The 17832-nt window shown below is 46.6% G+C and overlaps 1 protein-coding gene across 1 annotated transcript; it reads left to right on the forward strand.

Moving 5' to 3' along the window:
* Window positions 1-1978: 1978 nt before the first annotated feature.
* Window positions 1979-11808, forward strand: NAGK (N-acetylglucosamine kinase). Its single transcript, XM_008579140.1, has 10 exons — window positions 1979-2080; window positions 4173-4257; window positions 4410-4508; window positions 5310-5451; window positions 6236-6346; window positions 7063-7175; window positions 8994-9081; window positions 10165-10262; window positions 10736-10814; window positions 11514-11808. Exons 1-10 carry the CDS (start codon window positions 2052-2054, stop codon window positions 11702-11704), a joined length of 1035 nt encoding a protein of 344 aa, XP_008577362.1. The 5' UTR covers window positions 1979-2051; the 3' UTR covers window positions 11705-11808.
* The last annotated feature ends 6024 nt before the right edge of the window (window positions 11809-17832 follow it).

Raw genomic sequence — 17832 nt, forward strand, 5'->3', positions numbered from 1 at the left:
AATAAGAATTTTATAAAATTATAATGCACAACTTAAATGTATAGTAGTAGTATTAATCTTTTACTCAACACTTTCTTTAAATCCAGCATATGGCCATTATTTATTTCATAAACAGGCACTCAGTGATTCTGAAATCCTCTGATCTGAATGGAATAGGAGACAAGACATAAAACAGCACTATATGACAGAAATATAATGAGTGCCACAAATATGAGCCACCTGTGAAATTTAGAATTTTCTAGTAGCTATGTTTAAAAAGATAAAAAGACTGGCAAAATTAATTTTAATAATATATCATCTTAACCCACTATATTTCAACATGTAATTCATATAAAAAATGATTAATAGATATTTCACATTCTTTTTTGGTACTTAGTCTTGGGAATCCTATGTGTACTTGACACTGATAGCATGTCTCACTTTGGACTAGCCACATTTCAAGTACTCAACAATCACATACTGTGCAAGACAGTAAACACTAATTAGTAATGTCAATAAAAATTAGTTCAGATCTGTGAAGTACTTTACAGTTTCCAAAATTCTTTTGATATTTAAATCTCGTGTTAGCTACGGTAGGTGGATATTTATCATCTTCATTTTGTAGATGACAAGCAGCAGTAATGACTAATTCACCACCGAGTAAATGGTGAACTCAGTCCTTGTCTTCAAACCTGTGCACTTTCCCTTTTGCTTTCTTTTCTAAAAAAGCAATACAAAGGCAAACTTGAACATTATCACACATATACGTTCCAAGGCTCATTGCGCTATTGCAGTAAAAGAACGGTTCTTTTAAAATCCACCTACAATCTCGTCTTCTCCAAAAATCCTGCCCAGTTTAATCTTACTACAATCTATTAGTTCCTTTATCCTAAAAATATGCGCATGCTGGATTAAGTCCCTTCCAGCTCTGATGTGATATGAATGAAAATGGCATAGGCGGGCATAAAAAAATATCCTACCCCTCTCTCTGATATTTGCTATCATGTAGTAATTTTTTACTCTTGTGCTTTAAAAAGCACCTGTACGCCAAATTGTCACACCAAAGCATAACCAGACCCAGTTGGTTATCAGGGAAAGAGTGTCCTCGTCCAGGATTTCTCTACAGGAAGATGGCAAGCAAGTCAAGGGGGAAGATTGAGGGTTAGACATGGGACAGGCCAGCCTTAGAGCTGCCCTGCGGAGGAGCAGTTGCTAGGCTGATGTTCCCGAAGAGATGCCGGGATTAGCTAACCCCCTCCCGGCCCACGAAGTTGCCCCTCGCGGGCCCAGAACTGCCGAAGGAGCCTGAGAATGCCCGCAGTAGCCACAGCTTGTCTCCCAGATCTGGCCAGTAATTTCCCCCTTTGGGCTCCCCTTCCCTTTCCCGGCGCAGTGTAAGGAAGGCAAGCGGGTTCGTGACCGGAAGGTAATAAAAGACTTGTAAAACCGTATCTACTAGTTTGCCCGGCAGTCTACGTCCCCCCAAACACCCTCTGCAAAGAACTAAACTGCGTGGTTAGCAATAGCTGAAGGCTCCCTTCTCAGGGCTGCCAGGACAGCCTCGCGGGCTTTTCCCCTTTTCCAACCGGTTTCTAGTTCCTCCGGGTTCCGTACATTCACACGAGTGGTGTGTAACAATCAGTGCTGGTGTCTGTGTGTGCACACGTGACTTTCGCCATCGCCACGCACATTATAGTGATTTCTGCGAAGGATTCAGAGGACCGCTTGGTTTGCGCGCGGATCCCTGATCCCACGTGTCCGTGGGGGTCTGACCGTTCGCGCATCACTGTGTGCGTCACCGTCTGCAAGCAATGCGCACGCGCCGCGCGGGGCCGCCAGCAACTTCCGGGCGCTGAGGGGCGGGGCGGGCTGGGCAGTGGCGAGTCACGCGGGTTGGAGCAAGCCTGAGACAAGGGGCGGTCCGCGGCGCCACGCCGCGCGCACGCGCTCTGGCAGTCAGCTGGACTGCGCGGGCGGTCACGTGAGGCGGGCGGTGCCGAGCAGACTGGAGGGAGGGAAGCGTTAGGTGGGAAGGAACAGACGGCGCGACCAGCTGCGGCGGCGACAGTAACATGGCCGCGCTCTACGGAGGTGTGGAGGGGTGAGTGCGGCTCGGTGGAGGGAGCCCGAGAGGGGCGGCCTGGGCCGTGCCGGGCCCGGGGGCGGGGCGGAAAGTCGTGACCAGGTCCACAGGCAGATGGCCTCTCGCCTCAGTGTCCGGCCACTTTAGGCTTTTGGGCTGCGGGGCCTTGTGGAGGAGGGGTATGTGCACGCACAGTGGTGCTTTTCCGCTTGTGGACGTGTGCTTTGCGGGGACTCTGGGACTGCCACGGCCACGCCCTGGGGGGGGGTCCTTTGTGTTTCACGGCGGAACCACGCCCCCTTTTCCCACTGACGACCCACTCCTCCTCCTCCCGCTGGAGAAGCAGCTGCTTTTCCCATTCCCGATCCTGGAGAGTTTTGCTGAACAGGTATCAGGTGTGAAGTTCCTGGAGTGGGGAGTGGGAATGGGGCAGAAGCTGCGAAAACAACTTTGCCGTAGGGTATCTGGGAGCTGGAGTAGCTCTGAGCCAGAGTGCTTGCTTGTCCTGATGCCTGAAACTCCTGCATTTCTGTGGACACTCCAGGCTCCTCACAGTAGATTGAACCCATGTTGTTCTTGCATTTTTCCTGCTCAGAAGCTCGTCTACTGGACTTTTTGTAATAATTCTATCTCTGGGTATGGCTGTGGGCAGGACATTTGTCCTCTCTGGGCTTCAGTTACCATATGCGTAAAGTGAGGACAGGGATGAACAAGATAATCGCCAACTCCTCTGCCAGTGACATTCTGTGACTCTGGGTGTGTTGAATCAGGGCGTAGTAGAGGGTGGCTCTCCTCTCAGCTGGGGCATTGTACTTTTTAGTCTGAGATAGGATTCACTTCTCTGGCAGCCACATTTCACTGCGACTCACAGACCCCAAAATCTTTTCTCTGTCTTGTATCTGTAATACCTTTTTTTAAAACAAAAGCAAAAACAAAAAAACCCAAAGTATAGAAGTTTGCATTCATCCCTGTTATATTCAGCTGTAAGATATGACCCATTTTTTTCCAGTGTCTCAAGAGATTCTTTTGGATATTCAGTCTGCCACCTCAGGCATTAACTACCCCTTGAAACTTAATGTTATCTTTGAATTAGATCAACAGTCTTCAGTGTCCTAAGACATTCCTAAAGTACTGATCAATAAAGAAACATACATCCCACCCCCTTCCTCTAAACTACCATTACCCCCAGTAATCAGCATTTGAGGGTTTAGTTGCTTAAGTATATATAAATGCTCCCTGCTATCTGGGCAGCATTTCTTTTTTTTTTTTTCCTTTTTTGTCTTTTTTCGTGTCCGGCAACGGATCGCAACCCTCAGTGTCGCGCCCTTACCGGACCAGGACTGGCAACGGGATCGCAACCCTCGGTGTTGCACTCGCACCTCGCTCAGCCAGTGAGCGGGAACTGGTCTGTATGTGGGATCTGAACCCTTGGCGGGAGCGCCACCGGGCCGGTCAGCCAGTGAGCGGGAACCGGTCTGTATGTGGGATCTGAACCCTTGGCGGGAGCGCCACCGGGCCGACCCTGGGCAGCATTTCTTTCAGGGGTGTCTTGAAGACCTTGGCAGCTGGAACTAGATCTTCAAAGTCATCCTTTAGCTGTTGTGAGAGAAGCAGAGAAATGTACCATTCTTTTTAGCCATATTTACCGAGCATTGCTTGTACCAGGCCTTGTGCTAGTTACACGGATAGGTAAATGATCCAGAGCTTGATCCAGTAGAGCTCATAGTCTAGTGAGAGATATAAAGCAAATTGACATTCAAAATATAGAGGAATCTTTAATAGCTGTGGGGGCACTGTGAAACCTTAAATAATAGATGCTTAACTAATGTGTGGGGGTAGGCCACACATCAGAGGTTTCAAGGAATAGGTGATATATAAGTAGGGTCTTGCAGGATAAGTGGGACATCCCCAAGGGAAGATGAGCAAGAACTACGTTTTGGTTCAAGAGCACAGCAAACACCAAACTACCGTGGGTTTGTGAGTGGTAATTGTGTTTGCTGAAGCCGACTTCTCCATCACCCTGGGTTCTGCCTGGGGCAAGGATAGCACAAGTTTAGCTCTATCTGCAGGTGTTTCTAAGCAGGACTGAGTGCCCTCTTGTGTTCTGTAGGGGAGGCACACGGTCCAAGGTCCTTTTACTCTCTGAGGATGGACAGATCCTGGCAGAAGCAGATGGACTGAGCACAAACCACTGGGTAAAAGCCACACTGAGGGGACCAAAGGGCTTGGTTCTGGTTTTATTCTCTAACTCCTGTTGAGGTGGTGGCTGGGGCTCATAGAGCAGCCTGTATGGGCAACACACGTCCTGCAACCCTTTGTAACTCCTCCTTCTCTTGACTGGGGCCAGCTGATCGGGACGGACAAGTGTGTGGAAAGGATCAATGAGATGGTGAACAGGGCCAAACGGAAAGCAGGGGTGGATCCTCTTGTACCGCTTCGAAGCTTGGTGAGTCTGGGATAGAACCTGGGAATTAAGCCATCAGCAACACTGAGACAGGTAGCAAGTTTGGACTAGATGAGTTTGATGACTGTAGAGAAAAAGGCCTCCAAGGCTTAGTCTCTGGTATATAAACTCTCATGATCTCGCTCATTCTTGTGGCTTCAGTTGCCATCTACAAGCCACAAGTGTATTGGAAGAGCATGGGGCTTTGGAGAACCTTTGAGACCTTGGTTTGAATGTCAGCTTTGCCATCTGTATGACCCTAAGCAGGTTACTTACTTTCTCTTAGCCTCAGTTTCCTCATTGGAAAATGTGGATAGCAGTAGGTACCTCAAGAGTAGGTACCCCAACCTTGTTGGGAAGGTTAAAATGATGTGATACATCCCAAAATGGTTATCATAGAGCCTGCCCCATGAGCACTCATTAAATGTTAGCTAGTGGTGTTCCTAGCTCAGATCTTTCTTCCAAGTTGCTGTAGCTCTGGCTACTCCCTGGACATGCAAGTGAGATGTTCTGTAGGCATAATAACCCTGCAAGCTTATCTCTCTATCTCCCCTCATCTTGCTCCCCTGCCTGATTTTTCACTCCTGTCCTCACAAGCTCCAACCTGGCATTGTCGAATCCCCTCTTTCCTCTCTCCATTCCCAGTCCAAGTTGTCCTTGCAGCTGCGGCCATCTGAGAGGTCACTGTGTGGGGCAGAAGGACTGGGGCTGGATGAGCAGGAGGCAGGCATCAGGAGGGGCGGGGGTTGAGAAAGGAGCTGGGGCTGGGGTTCTGCTTTCCTGCTCACCTCCCGCGTGGCCTAGGGCCTATCCCTGAGCGGTGGGGAGCAGGAGGATGCGGTGAGGATCCTGATGGAGGAGCTGAGGGACCGATTTCCCTACCTGAGCGAAAGCTACTTAATCACCACCGACGCCGCCGGCTCCATCGCCACAGCTACGCCGGATGGTGAGGAGGTGGAGGGAGGGGTGAGGTTGAGAATTGGTTTTCTTGGGAAAGCCCCTTAGATGTAAGTAGCAAAACTTGTCTTGCAAATATCTGGAAGGCAGCCTCTGTAACATTACCCCCAACTCTCCTTTCATGAGCTTAAGTCCCTGCTAGAGCAAGGACTGGACAGGAGGAGGAAGGGCAGGAAAGGTATCTTGATGGGAAGCGAGGAGAGTCAAGCATAAACAGAGGAAAGAGTCCCTGGGGGCAGTGTGGTGATGAAGGACAGCTGGGGGGAGCTCTGTGCTAGTGTAAGGAGAGGCGGCATCCTGGGATTGGTGTTGGAATCCCAGCTTCTGTTTTGCCAGCTGTATCATCTTGGAAAGTTATGGAACTCCCTGAATTTCAATGTCCTAATCTATAAAATGGGAGTAATTGTATTCATAAGGTGGTTTAGGGTATTGAATGAGTGTCACTGTGAGAACAAGGCCAGGCACAATCTCTGTCACACAGTAGGTACTCAGAAAAGCAGGAAGAGTCACTTGAAGACTGGCTGGCAAGGAGCCACATTTCCTCAAGGAGTGCGGATTCGTGTTTCTCTGTCCCCCAGAGAAGGGCTCTGTACAGTTGGAGTTTCTCTGAAATCCAGGCCTCTACAGGCAGGAAACTATCTGGAACAGTATTCTCTACAAGACTGGGTGGTGATCCCTTTGCCTGGGGCTGGTTTCTGTCTTTCTGCAACAGTCAGAAGCTGTTGCTCTATGCAGGGCCTTGGCCATGCTGAGCTTCCTTACCCTTTATCCAGGTGGGATCGTGCTCATCTCTGGGACAGGCTCCAACTGTAGGCTCATCAACCCTGATGGCTCTGAGAGTGGCTGCGGCGGCTGGGGCCACATGATGGGGGACGAGGGCTCAGGTGAGCTTACCCCACCTGGGCCTGGCTCAGGGTCCTGAACCCTTCCCTTCCTGCAGCTCCCAATCTTTCTTTGCCCTGACCTACACCCACTGACCGCCTGGGGTGTTCTGGGCACAGCTCCTGAACCTGACCATTCGAAGTATAGGATAATGACTGTGAGATCATAGAGATGCAAATGCTGGACTAACTGCTGACCTTGCTCTTCAGCAGTATTTGCGCCTGGAATTCAAATTTGTACCTTAGCACAATAGCCATGGCCTACCTGTGTTGACTTTTAGAGTCCTTAGGAGCTGAAATATGAAGGTTAAGGTTATAGATGCCAGGAGATGCCAGTCTGCTCATGGAAAAGGGGTGTAGAGGCCACTCCCACTATTACTTGTTTATAGATAGCATTGTATACATTTTCATTGGGGCCTTTGGGGTCCAACTCATGGCAGTGTCTCCAGTGGTGTTTGTGACAGCTGACTGACCTTGTCTTATCTTTGAGTGGGAGTTAGTGTGACACAGCCTCACCTATTCCATCTTCCCCCTCCAGCTTTCCCATAGCTGAGTCAGTCAGATACAATTTGATTAGAGGCCCCCCCAGGCTGGAAATCAGGAAACCTAATTTGCTATAAAACCTGAGCATATCACTAACCCTATCTAGGTCTGAGTTTTTTTCCTGGTGAGCTCAGAGAGATTGCCCCTATCTTCTTAGCCCTCTCTGCTCTCTGCAGCGTACTGGATCGCACATCAAGCAGTGAAAATAGTGTTTGACTCCATTGACAACCTAGAGGCGGCTCCTCATGATATTGGCTACGTCAAACAGGCCATGTTCAACTATTTCCAGGTATTCCTTTTGCCCCCAATAAACATGCACACCTGGGGTAGGGCAGTAGGAGACACTGAGCAGGAGTGCATGCAGGAGAGGGACCGGGTGGGCCAAAGGGAGATCAAGGTGAGTTGTGATCAGAGGTGGAGTGGAGAAGTCGTACGTGAGGACAAGATTCAGACTGATGTGGGCAGTGTGCTCCAGGAGAGTGTCAGTCATGAGGAAGGGGTGATTTGGGGACAAGTGGTTAGTTAGACTTCATTCTTGGGCAGCTAAAACCTACTGGGAGGTGAAAGCAGATAGCATTCTAGGCTAAGATGAAAAGTTCAGGATGAGGTCAGGAGGCAGAGACAGCAAGTAGAGTCTGAACAAGTGTGTTGGATGGTGAGCTGCTTCTGGCCTGCATGGGTCAGGAGAGCCTATTAAGAGATGGGCTGGGGGAAGTGCAGCCTCCTTCCCAGGGCATTGGGGATTGACTCCTCCTTACTTGTGCTGTGCTCATTTGTAGTGGGTTAGGAAACAGCTGCCTTTAGAAGAACCAGAGGTAAAAGGTGGGATAGGTGGAAGGAAGAGAAGGAAGATAAATTTATTTGATAGATCTCTGTCTGCATGAAAGCCAGTTAGTCTTTCTGTCCAGCCACATAGGCAAGCAGGGGCTGGGACCAAGGACAGAGATTAGTGATGCTAGAAAGTATGACCTGTATTCTCAGGGCTGAGGGACTGGTGATTAAAGAGGAACTCTGGCCTGGGCCAACGTGAGGAGTAGGGAGATACCAGGAAGAGAAATCACTTCTATAGCAGTTGCTGTAGGAAGTGGAGTTAAGCTGTCCTAACCCAATTGGTTTTAAACTCTGCTAGTATGTCAGTTGCTCCCTTTTCTATCCTTTAGTCACTCTTATAAAAAGATTAAGTGAGATGTACATTGCTGAAGGTGCTCAAATTCCAGCATTCTCCCCCACTCTAGCCCCATTCTATTTTCTAAAATGTCTTCTAGGGAATCACTGGTATCTTAGGAACTTAGAGGTGTTAAGGGTGTGTAAGTTTTGGTGGAAGAGGGACCTTCTGTGGTCAAATACATTTGGGAGAAACAAATTTATTTTTTGAGTGCAGGACTTCTCAGAGCCTTTAATTTACTAATGTGCATTGTGATTTTCCAAGGGAGAGTTGCAGTTTGCAATGTTCCTCAGATTCCTTTGACCAAAGAAATCTTTTCAAGAGTACCTGAAGGAACTACAGAACACACTTCTCAGATGAGAAATCTCAAGTCCTTGCACTTTCTAGAGCTAAAAAAACATTCCTTTGACCAAAGAAATCTTTTCAAGAGTACCTGAAGGAACTACAGAACACACTTCTCAAATGAGAAATCTCAAGTCCTTGCACTTTCTAGAGCTAAAAAAAACCCAAAAAACCAAAAACTATTCAATTATGTTGAGTGAAATAAGCAAAGCACAGAGGGATAAATACCGCATGTGCTCACTCATATGTGGGAGCTAAGAGAGAAAGGAAGGAAAGACCACAGTTACAGAGGGAGGGAACATTCCTAGGGCAACAAAGCAGAGTGGGGGGAGAGGGGGAGGGGGATAATTGAGTGGGGACATGGGGTACAAAAGTAATTTCTGGTAATGGGTATGCCCCCAGTATGAACCTGGGCATGAGAGGTGACAGCTTTGTGTCTCATGAATATTCTAAGTAAATACATAAAGGAACCCCCCCCCAAACCAAAAACTATTCAAGCTTTTCAAATAGTAGAAACATTAGGAAGGGGTCAGCTTGGGTGGGAAAACTGAGACTTTTCTTTTGCTTCTGATGGCTACCTTGTGCCCTTTCTCCTCACAGGTGCCAGATCGGCTAGGAATCCTCTCCCACCTGTATAGGGACTTTGATAAATGCAGGTTTGCTGGATTTTGCCGGAAAATTGCAGAAGGTACTGGAGGTGTAGCAGGGTTTTATCTGGCTTTGTTCCCCAAAGACATCCCTAATGGTGGAGGGGAGTGCAGTGGGGTTCAGTTGGGGGCTGGATGCCAGTCTCCATCTCGATAAGTGACCTCTGTTCACTGCCACCACGGGCCTTGGTGATGGGCCTTGGGATGGAGGCAGGACATGCAGGTTGTGTTTACAATTTTGTATTACCTGTGATTCTCCCCAAGTCTCCATCTCGATAAGTGACCTCTGTTCACTGCCACCACGGGCCTTGGTGATGGGCCTTGTGATGGAGGCAGGACATGCAGGTTGTGTTTACAATTTTGTATTACCTGTGATTCTCCCCATGATAGCTATTATGGCTTGTGCAGGCTGTATGCCTGTTTCTGAGAAGTTTATGAAGCAGTGTCCTTTGGACAAATCTATAACTTTTTTTTTTAACCAGTTATACTTAAAGAATTAGGGGTTATAGAGAGGTTAAGCATATTTTGTTGGGTATCAGGAGAAGCTAAACATAGGGCTTGTTTGTCTACACATTGCTGTTTCTACACTATAAGGTCCATACTCCCTGAATTTGGATTTCTGCAGCCTCAGGGCATTCTAGGGCTCTCTTAGGTCCCACTCAACTGAGGCCCCTCCAGAACAGTGCCAGGAGGGGGCTCACCAACAGTGGACTCTAGGGGTGGGGTGGGGGCACTGACCAGAATACTGGTGAGTTGCTTAATTGTAGTCCTGGGTTCCCAGAGTGGAGACCCTCATAGAGACAGGTTCACAGTAACTCATTGTAAGCTGGAGTCCAAACCAGGTGCCAGGGCTGCCCTTCTCAGTGCTTGAATGAGCCATTTCCATACAGGGCACCCCTCCAGGAGGAGAAGTACTTGGGGTGTGTGTGTTGGGGGTTAAGGGTTGAGAGGTGGCAGTGGAGGCTTGCCAGTGCACCCTCCATGAGGTGGGCATCCATCCTGATTTAGACTTGTGCTTGCTATAGGTGCTCCCATGGTTGCTGCCTTGCGACAGAGAGAGTAACCCAGGACTGGCAGCTCCCTACGTATTCACTAGCTTCTTTCTTCCCTCCTCCCTACCGCAGGTGCTCAGCAGGGAGACCCGCTTTCCCGTTACATCTTCAGGAAGGCTGGGGAGATGCTGGGCAGACACGTTGTAGCAGTGTTGCCTGAGATTGACCCGGTGAGTTGAGGTGGAAAATGAAGGGGGGTTGCTGCTGGGCCAGAGGTGGCCCTTTCCTATTAGGGACGGGACTGTCCCCTCAAACCCTGTGTGAATTGGACACTATTTTAAATGAACTTAGGATATGAGAAAAATGTCTATAACCCAAGAATGTTCTTGGGTCAAGTGCCTCCTCTTTCTGTCAGTAATCTGTGTTCATATAGTAAACTGGTTTAGTGTGCCTGTCCCTGTCTTTCAGTTATGTCTTTGTCCATCTCCCTCCCCTCTCTCTTTCCTTCCTCTTCTCTCCCTTGCCTTTATGAGTGGCTCCTATTTCCTCCCTTTTTTTTTTTCCTTTCCTTGAGTCTGCCTTCTGTTTCTTTTGGGAAAAGGGAGTAACTGGAATAGGGTGAGTTGGTCTTAGGAAACCTACCCCCTTCAGCACTGGAGAGGCTTCGTCAGCCTCCAGCATCTATTTTGTGCTCTCTGGCCAGGTATTGTTCCAGGGGGAGCTTGGCCTTCCCATCTTGTGTGTGGGCTCTGTGTGGAAGAGCTGGGAGCTGCTGAAGGAAGGTGAGTCTGGGGTAGGGCGAGGAGAAGGGCAAACACAGATGATGGGGTTGGAAAGGAGGTGGTCCAAGGAAAGCTGCCCGCCCCAGGGAGAAGTTGGGTTCTGAGGCCTCTACAGGCCACTGATGCTTCAGGCCAAGGCCCTCAACCTTCACTGTGCCATTGAGCCCTTTCACAGTGTCTCATCCAGCTTCCTAGAACTCTTGAAAAGATATTACATTCCAAATGACTTATTAAATAATAACTTTTTAAAAATTGAAGACAAATCTAACTTTAAATCAGAGTTGTAATCAGCATGTGATAACCTGTGGTGACATCTCTAGTCAACATAATCCTAGCCAGAAGGAAGGAAACATGACTTCCTAGTCCTGGCAGCCTTATCTCAGGCAGGTCTGTGGTTTTTGTTAGACATTCTGAAGTAGCACAAGGACCACCATTGCTATCATGGAGTTCCTGGCATCAGGTGCTCTGGAGCTATGAGGAGGGCAGGCGCCTCAGGGGTTGATGGTTGTAGTACCCAGAGCTGTTAACTGGGCCCGCTTGCCCTGGTGTGCCCTGTGTGCTGAGGACTTGGCATGGGGGCCCCTTGAGCACCTGCACAGGAATGCCTCAGAGCCTGGGTATCTTTGTCTCCCCTCCTCCCTGATCTCCACACAGGCTGCTGGTCTCTTCTCATCTCTGTCCTTGTGTTCTTCCCTCCAGGTTTCCTTTTGGCACTGACCCAGGGCAGAGAGATCCAGGCCCAGAACTCTTTCTCCAGCTTCACCCTGATGAAGCTGAGGCATTCCTCCGCCCTGGGTGGAGCCAGCCTAGGGGCCAAGCACATCGGGCACCTCCTCCCCATGGACTACAATGTCAATGCCATTGCCTTCTACTCCTACACCTTCTCCTAGGGGACGGGCCTTGGCTCCACCCCCTCTAAGCCCAGAGGACATTGGGTACTGGAAGGGAGGAGTCTTTCTTCCTTTTTTTTCTTTTTCTTTTTTTTAAAAAAAAACCTTGGCTCCACCCCCTCTAAGCCCAGAGGACATTGGGTACTGGAAGGGAGGAGTCTTTCTTTTTTTTCTTTTTCTTTTTTTTAAAAAAAAAACACATATAGAAGAAAATAAATGCACTTTACCCTCTCCCCTATTGGATTGTGTTATCAAGCACCCTTGCTGTGTACATATTCAGTGCACCTGCCAGCAGGTGTACCAGAGGGCTCAGGAGTGGTTTTAGTCAAAGGCTTAAAGCCCCACCCCCAGGTGCTTGCCTGTGGTCTGCATCCATGCACCAGGCACATAGGCAGATAATGTGTGTCATTTTCCCTCCTCCCCCTTGCCATACATATATGCTGTATGGCTGCTTGTTAACTTGTGACCTGTGACATAGGGTAATGATCCCTGCCCAACCGTTGTCAGTGGAACTAAGTTCACTTCATGCAAAACATCACCAGGAGTAACCTTAGGTATATCATGCCCTCTCCTGGGATTTATGGCACTGGGTACAATTCTAGTCTGGGAAAATTTTTACCTCACTAAATTTGGTAATTACAGGTAAGCAGCACATTTTGCAGTTTTTCATATGAATGAGTTCTTAAAAGTTATGAGGATTGCTCAGATTCAAGGCCAACTAGGCACAGCTTAACTAGGTGGCCTACCTATCTGTTCCTGGCTACTACGAGCCTGGCTCTGGTTATGGCATGACACTTCGTATTGTGGCCCTGGGAATAATGAACGTCGGTGGAGAGCAGAAATTGATTCCTGTCCTGGATACTGTAGTTTGATCAGTGAAGATAAGCGTAAAGCTTCCTGTTTTGCTGCCTGTGCTGCTTGGTGAAGACTGAAGACAGAGTTGATCCACAGTGGCTGCCTCTACAGGTGTTTAGACTGTTGTAAGTTATTAGAAGGCATGGATCATGTCCTGGACATCAGCTCTCCTTGAGTGCATCAGTTATTCTAGAGTTTGTTTTAAAATCAGATTTCTAGGGCTGGCCCGTGGCTCACTCAGGAGAGTGCGGTGCTGATAACACCAAGTCTAAGGGTTCAGATCCTATACAGGGATGGCTGGTTAGCTCACTGGCTGAGTGTGGTGCTGACAACACCAAGCCAAGGGTTAAGATCCCCTTACTGGTCATCTTTCAAAAATAATGATTAAAATAAAAATATAGAAGTTGGATTTCTGGGCTGGCTGGTTAGCTCAGTTGGTTAGAGTGCAGTGTTTATAACACCAAGGTCAAGGGTTTGGATCCCCATACCCGCCAGCCACCAAAAAAATAAAATCAGATTTCTGTCTTCTCTTCTCCCCCACCCCCAGGTGTCTGATTCAGTAGGTCAAGGATGGGATGGGGAATTTCCATTTTTACTAAATAGCTTAGGTAATTTTTGGTGCGGAGGTCCAGCATCTGCACTGGAGATAGTTCTGCTGTACAGCTTTTGAGTTCTGGTTCCGTCCTCTGAGGGGTCTTGGATACTAGTATGTTGCCCAAGTAGGATGACACTGTTCTTTCACAGTGTAGTGTTCTTATAGAACAGAATGGCAACAACTCTCATGCCATCAGCTCTAGCCCAGTGCAGCAAGCTGGAACTTTGAGCAATATGAACTCAAGCCAAGTCCCTTTTGGACAGACAGCCAGTCACCTTCACAGCCAGCCGTGACCAGACCATTGGGGTCCAGCACTCAGCAAGTCTCCATTACCTAGTAAATGCTTGCCAAGGACGCAATAGAGGTGCCTTTGATATTTATCATAGTCCTAATAACACTTATGAATGGTGAGCTTTGGAAAGTTTTTTTGTACGTGCTCTCAGGATGAGTATATAAATATTGAGACCTACTTATGTCTTTCAGGATACAGCCATTGTCTAGACTCTACAATTCCAATTGGACAGGAGAAGTTTTAGAACAGAGGAAGGAGAATATCTTGATTGGTTTTTTTAGTGTCAGCACATAAGTGTCAAATGTTAGCTGAAAAATTGAAGGCAATATTAAAGTGCATAAGGCCAGATGTGTTCCTAGTTCCTATCACATAGAGGAGATGTGATGAGGTTGCTTACTATCCACACAGGTTGCAGTGCAGAAAATCATAAGTGATTTTTATTGAGTTTCTCCCTTTTTTTTTTTGAAGACTGTGTCTTGCCCTTTAATTTTAAACTTATAGTCTCCTTTCACCAACATGATATCAGGAGCAATTCATGGGGTTCTGCATTACCAAAGCATTGGAAATACATTCATCTCATCTGAGCCTATAACAGCCCTGTGACTAGGCAAGAGAGTTTGGAACAAGCACTGAACTTGAATGCAGCTAACATTGCCTTCATCTACCTATGTGATCTCATGGACAGCACACCCTCATCTGTCCCATTCTTTCAGCAAACATATTAATCTTTCCACGAACTTTCTGAAGTACCCTCATAGTACTTGCAAAAGCTATAAATAGGCAAGTTAGATCAGATTTTTTCCCCCTGGTTTTAGGAAGGAGGCAAAGAAATGATAAGGCTTAAAGCAAAACCCAAGAACCCTGGTCCAGTCCAGTGATTTTACCATAAAACACAGCCCCTCAAATCCTTGGGAGATTTAAGGTAGCTGCATATAAAACAAGAATGAATTACCAAACTTATCTCCACAACAGCAGGGACTATTCCTTGTTAACCAGTAGCCCTGCTGTCTAACACAATGCTTGGCATGTGGCAGGCTCTTAAACTTGTTCAATATTAAAAGGCAGATACGAAATTGCTTCACTTGTTTTCTAGGTAGGAGTCAGTTTTGCCCAGAAACAGGAAAATATCCAGTTTCTTCTAGCCCAAGGATTCCACTACCACCTCTTCCTTCAAAGCTGTGCGTATTATTGCCACTATTGGCTATCATGTATTAAGTACCAGGGCAGTATTTTAAAAATAAATTCGAGCTGGCTGGTTAGCTCAGTAGGTTAGAACACAGGCTTGTAACATGAAGGTCAAGGGTTCAGATCCCTGTATGGGCCAACCACCAACAGAAATAAATACAAATTCTAATTTTCACTATGGCCTTGGGGGAGGTGTTTTACCTCTACAGATAAACCAAAGTTCAGGCCAAAGGCACAAAGAAAATGGTGAAGGTGGGGTTCACTCAGGTCTGTGACTTCCAAGCCCATGCTTTTACTACTTTGTAATCTTATCTGGAAGGAAAACTAAAATTATGATGCATCATAAGACGAAAATTACACACACACACACTACACATATCCCCCTATAGTATGATAATATATAGTGACCCAACCTTAGGAAAAAGGGTACCACTGCCAGCAAATGCATTTTATTCTCATTTTATTGAGATTTTTCAATAGCTGCCATTTAGTTTATATAGCAAATCTTTAAAAAGTAACTTTTTTCCATTTTAATATTTTTATGAAAATTGCTTTCTTCAATTTTAAATCCCTCTCTTCCCCCAAAGTATTAATGACTATCATGTAATGTGTATTTAGGAAAAAAAAAAAAAAAAGCAAAACCAGCTTTTAAATACTTGTGGGAACAGGGATAAAGGTCCAGAGTCAAAATCTTCTGGGCTCGGGCCGGCCCGGTGGCTCACTCGGGAGAGTGCGGTGCTGCTAACACCAAGGCCCCAGGTTCGGATCCCATACAGGGATGGCCGGTTCGCTCACTGGCTGGGCGTGGTGCTGACAACACCAAGTCAAGGGTTAAGATCCCCTTACCGGTCATCTTTTAAAAAAAAAACAAAATCTTCTGGGCTTGTTGAAGGTGCTGGGCTGTCCCAGGCCACCATCAGCACTTCACCATCCACATCAACAGCTGGGCTGGGCATGCAGAGACCCTCTGGGGGCTTCTCCTTCCACAAGCTCCACCCTTTCTCTTCCCCACCTCTGCGGTCAGCCCTCCTTCCCTCCAAATCTGTCCAAAGGCAGCACAATTTTTAATATATGTTCAGCTTTGTAGATGGAGAAATGATATTTAGGAAGTTCAGGGATTCTCACATTGAGTCTGGGGAAGGAAAAACATCCAGCATAGTGCTAATAGCTTCACTTTCTCGTCCATTCAAATACATGCTCATTCTTATCAAGTGGATTTATAAGATGCTTTAAAGTCCTGACATGTAGTAGCACAAAATTTCCTTATAAAAGAGAAGTTGCAAAATTACCATAAAAATTTTTGCAGCAGTTCAGGCTCCTTATATGGAGGTTCTTGTGACAAAGCTGGTTCTGATGAGTAGTTCCTTTGACACGCACAGCAGCTTCACCTAGGAGTCCTATGTCAAGAAACATTATTAGCCTGTAATGCCAGGACCCTTATTGAAGAAGGCCTGCCCCCTCCAATCACTGTAGGATAAATACCTGGGCTCCTGATGTCTCAAGCCCAGGCAGTCATTTGTCTGCATGGGGTTTGCAGCAGCTGTAATACAGGAAGATTCATTCAGGCTATTTCCTTTCGCTACCTCTTCACACAACTTTCCTCTCTATCATGTGTTGACTGCCAGAGTATTCACCTGACCTACTTACTTCCCAGCATCTCAAGACAAAACTATGACATGACAGCAATTTGGAAAATGCTTAGTATTTCACAAAAAACATTTATTTTTAAGCCATAGTCAGCACTATAACCTTAATTAAAAAGATCCCAGCTGTTGTGACTTTGGACACTAAAGGTTCTGCAAAGATCCAACTTTTTCTTATGATCTTTTCTGGTTTGACTGTGATTCCCAAAAGTCAACTACTGTAGTGAGAAACTGGCCCAAAGACTCAGCTGCATGCACCCAGGCCTAGGTTGTATCCTCCAATTTTCTGCTGCAGTTCAAAGGCCTGGAGAAACTGAAAGGCATTCCTTTATTATTATTTTCCCTTGAAGAGAAAGAGAGAAATTTATTTTCTCTTGGAGTTTAAAATTATCCTAAAGTTTTAGAGTTGAATAAATAATCACAATAATCAGAAACCAATCACTAATAAACTAACACTGGGACCAGCAAGATTGGCAACTGTGAAAAAATACATGTTCCATTTCTATACAAATTCTCAAACTTCCAGTTGCCAATAAAAAAGAGTTTGAACAAATTAGCAGCTTAAATTCAACATCAAAATTATCACTTATAAATACAAGCTTCGCCATTAAAGGGTAAAGGTGTCCAGAGTGGCTTGCACCCAGAACCTCCTATAAGAAAAAGTCTGGGCCAGCCAGAGGCTCCCAGCCTTTCTCCAATGAAAGTCCAACAAGCCTCACATGCATTTTCTGCTAAGAAGCTGGCAAACTCTTAACTATAGCTGAGCTTGTGATCTGGGTGAAATTGTGCTTTCACCTCACAATATAAAATAGATGGTGAAAAGAGTTGGGCTACAAGAGGAATCATTGAAGCACAAGTCCTATACGTTAAAAAAGGGATCACCTTGCTAGCTGCTCCCCTTCCTGATCCTGGAGCCCTACTCTGTGTCCAAACAGAATGGAAACTCCAGCCCTCAGGTGCCATGCTCATCTGGCAGGAAGTTTTCTTATTCCTGACTAAATATGCATTGTGAAGCCAGGCTGAAGACTGACATCCAAAATGGACCAGCACAGAAGGAAAAACAAGCCCCCTGGACCACACCTAGCAGCTTAGCCTACCCTAGTATCCAAAGAGCAAACCATTAGGATGAAGAAATGGCTTGACTCTGGATCCCTTTAAGACTTTCCATGGGTAATCAACAAGAATCCATTGTGCTCTCTGTGATGGAGACACCCATGGTCTTAAAAATGGCTCTCTCTGCAATCTGACACAGTTCCAATAGCCTTCAGAATTCTGAGCTTGAAAAGGCTAATGGAGACTGAAGGAGGAAAAGCAGTCCCAGAAGATAGGGATTTCCGCTGTTTATGCACTCTCAACACTCTCTCTTTATCAGCGGCAACAACTCCAGCTGAAAGCTGAAGCTGGAATGAGGGAGTTTATTAGTAGTCCTCCCTGAAAAAGAGTTAATAGTTTCATTCTCTCGAGGTAGAGACTTCGGGAATTAATGTGCTTTTCTGGCAATACAAGTTCCCTAGGCTACTCTCCTATGACATGTGACCTAACAAGGAAGGCCATTTTT

Source organism: Galeopterus variegatus, unplaced genomic scaffold, assembly GCF_000696425.1.
Source record: "Galeopterus variegatus unplaced genomic scaffold, G_variegatus-3.0.2 Scaffold1820, whole genome shotgun sequence".
NCBI lineage: Eukaryota > Metazoa > Chordata > Mammalia > Dermoptera > Cynocephalidae > Galeopterus > Galeopterus variegatus.

Coding starts and splice junctions, on each gene's coding strand:
- NAGK (XM_008579140.1), top strand. CDS start 2,052: ATGGCCGCGCTCTACGGAGGTGTGGAGGG. Junction 9,082..10,164: donor TTGCCGGAAAATTGCAGAAG/GTACTGGAGGTG, acceptor TCCCTACCGCAG/GTGCTCAGCAGGGAGACCCG. Junction 10,263..10,735: donor TGTTGCCTGAGATTGACCCG/GTGAGTTGAGGT, acceptor CTCTCTGGCCAG/GTATTGTTCCAGGGGGAGCT.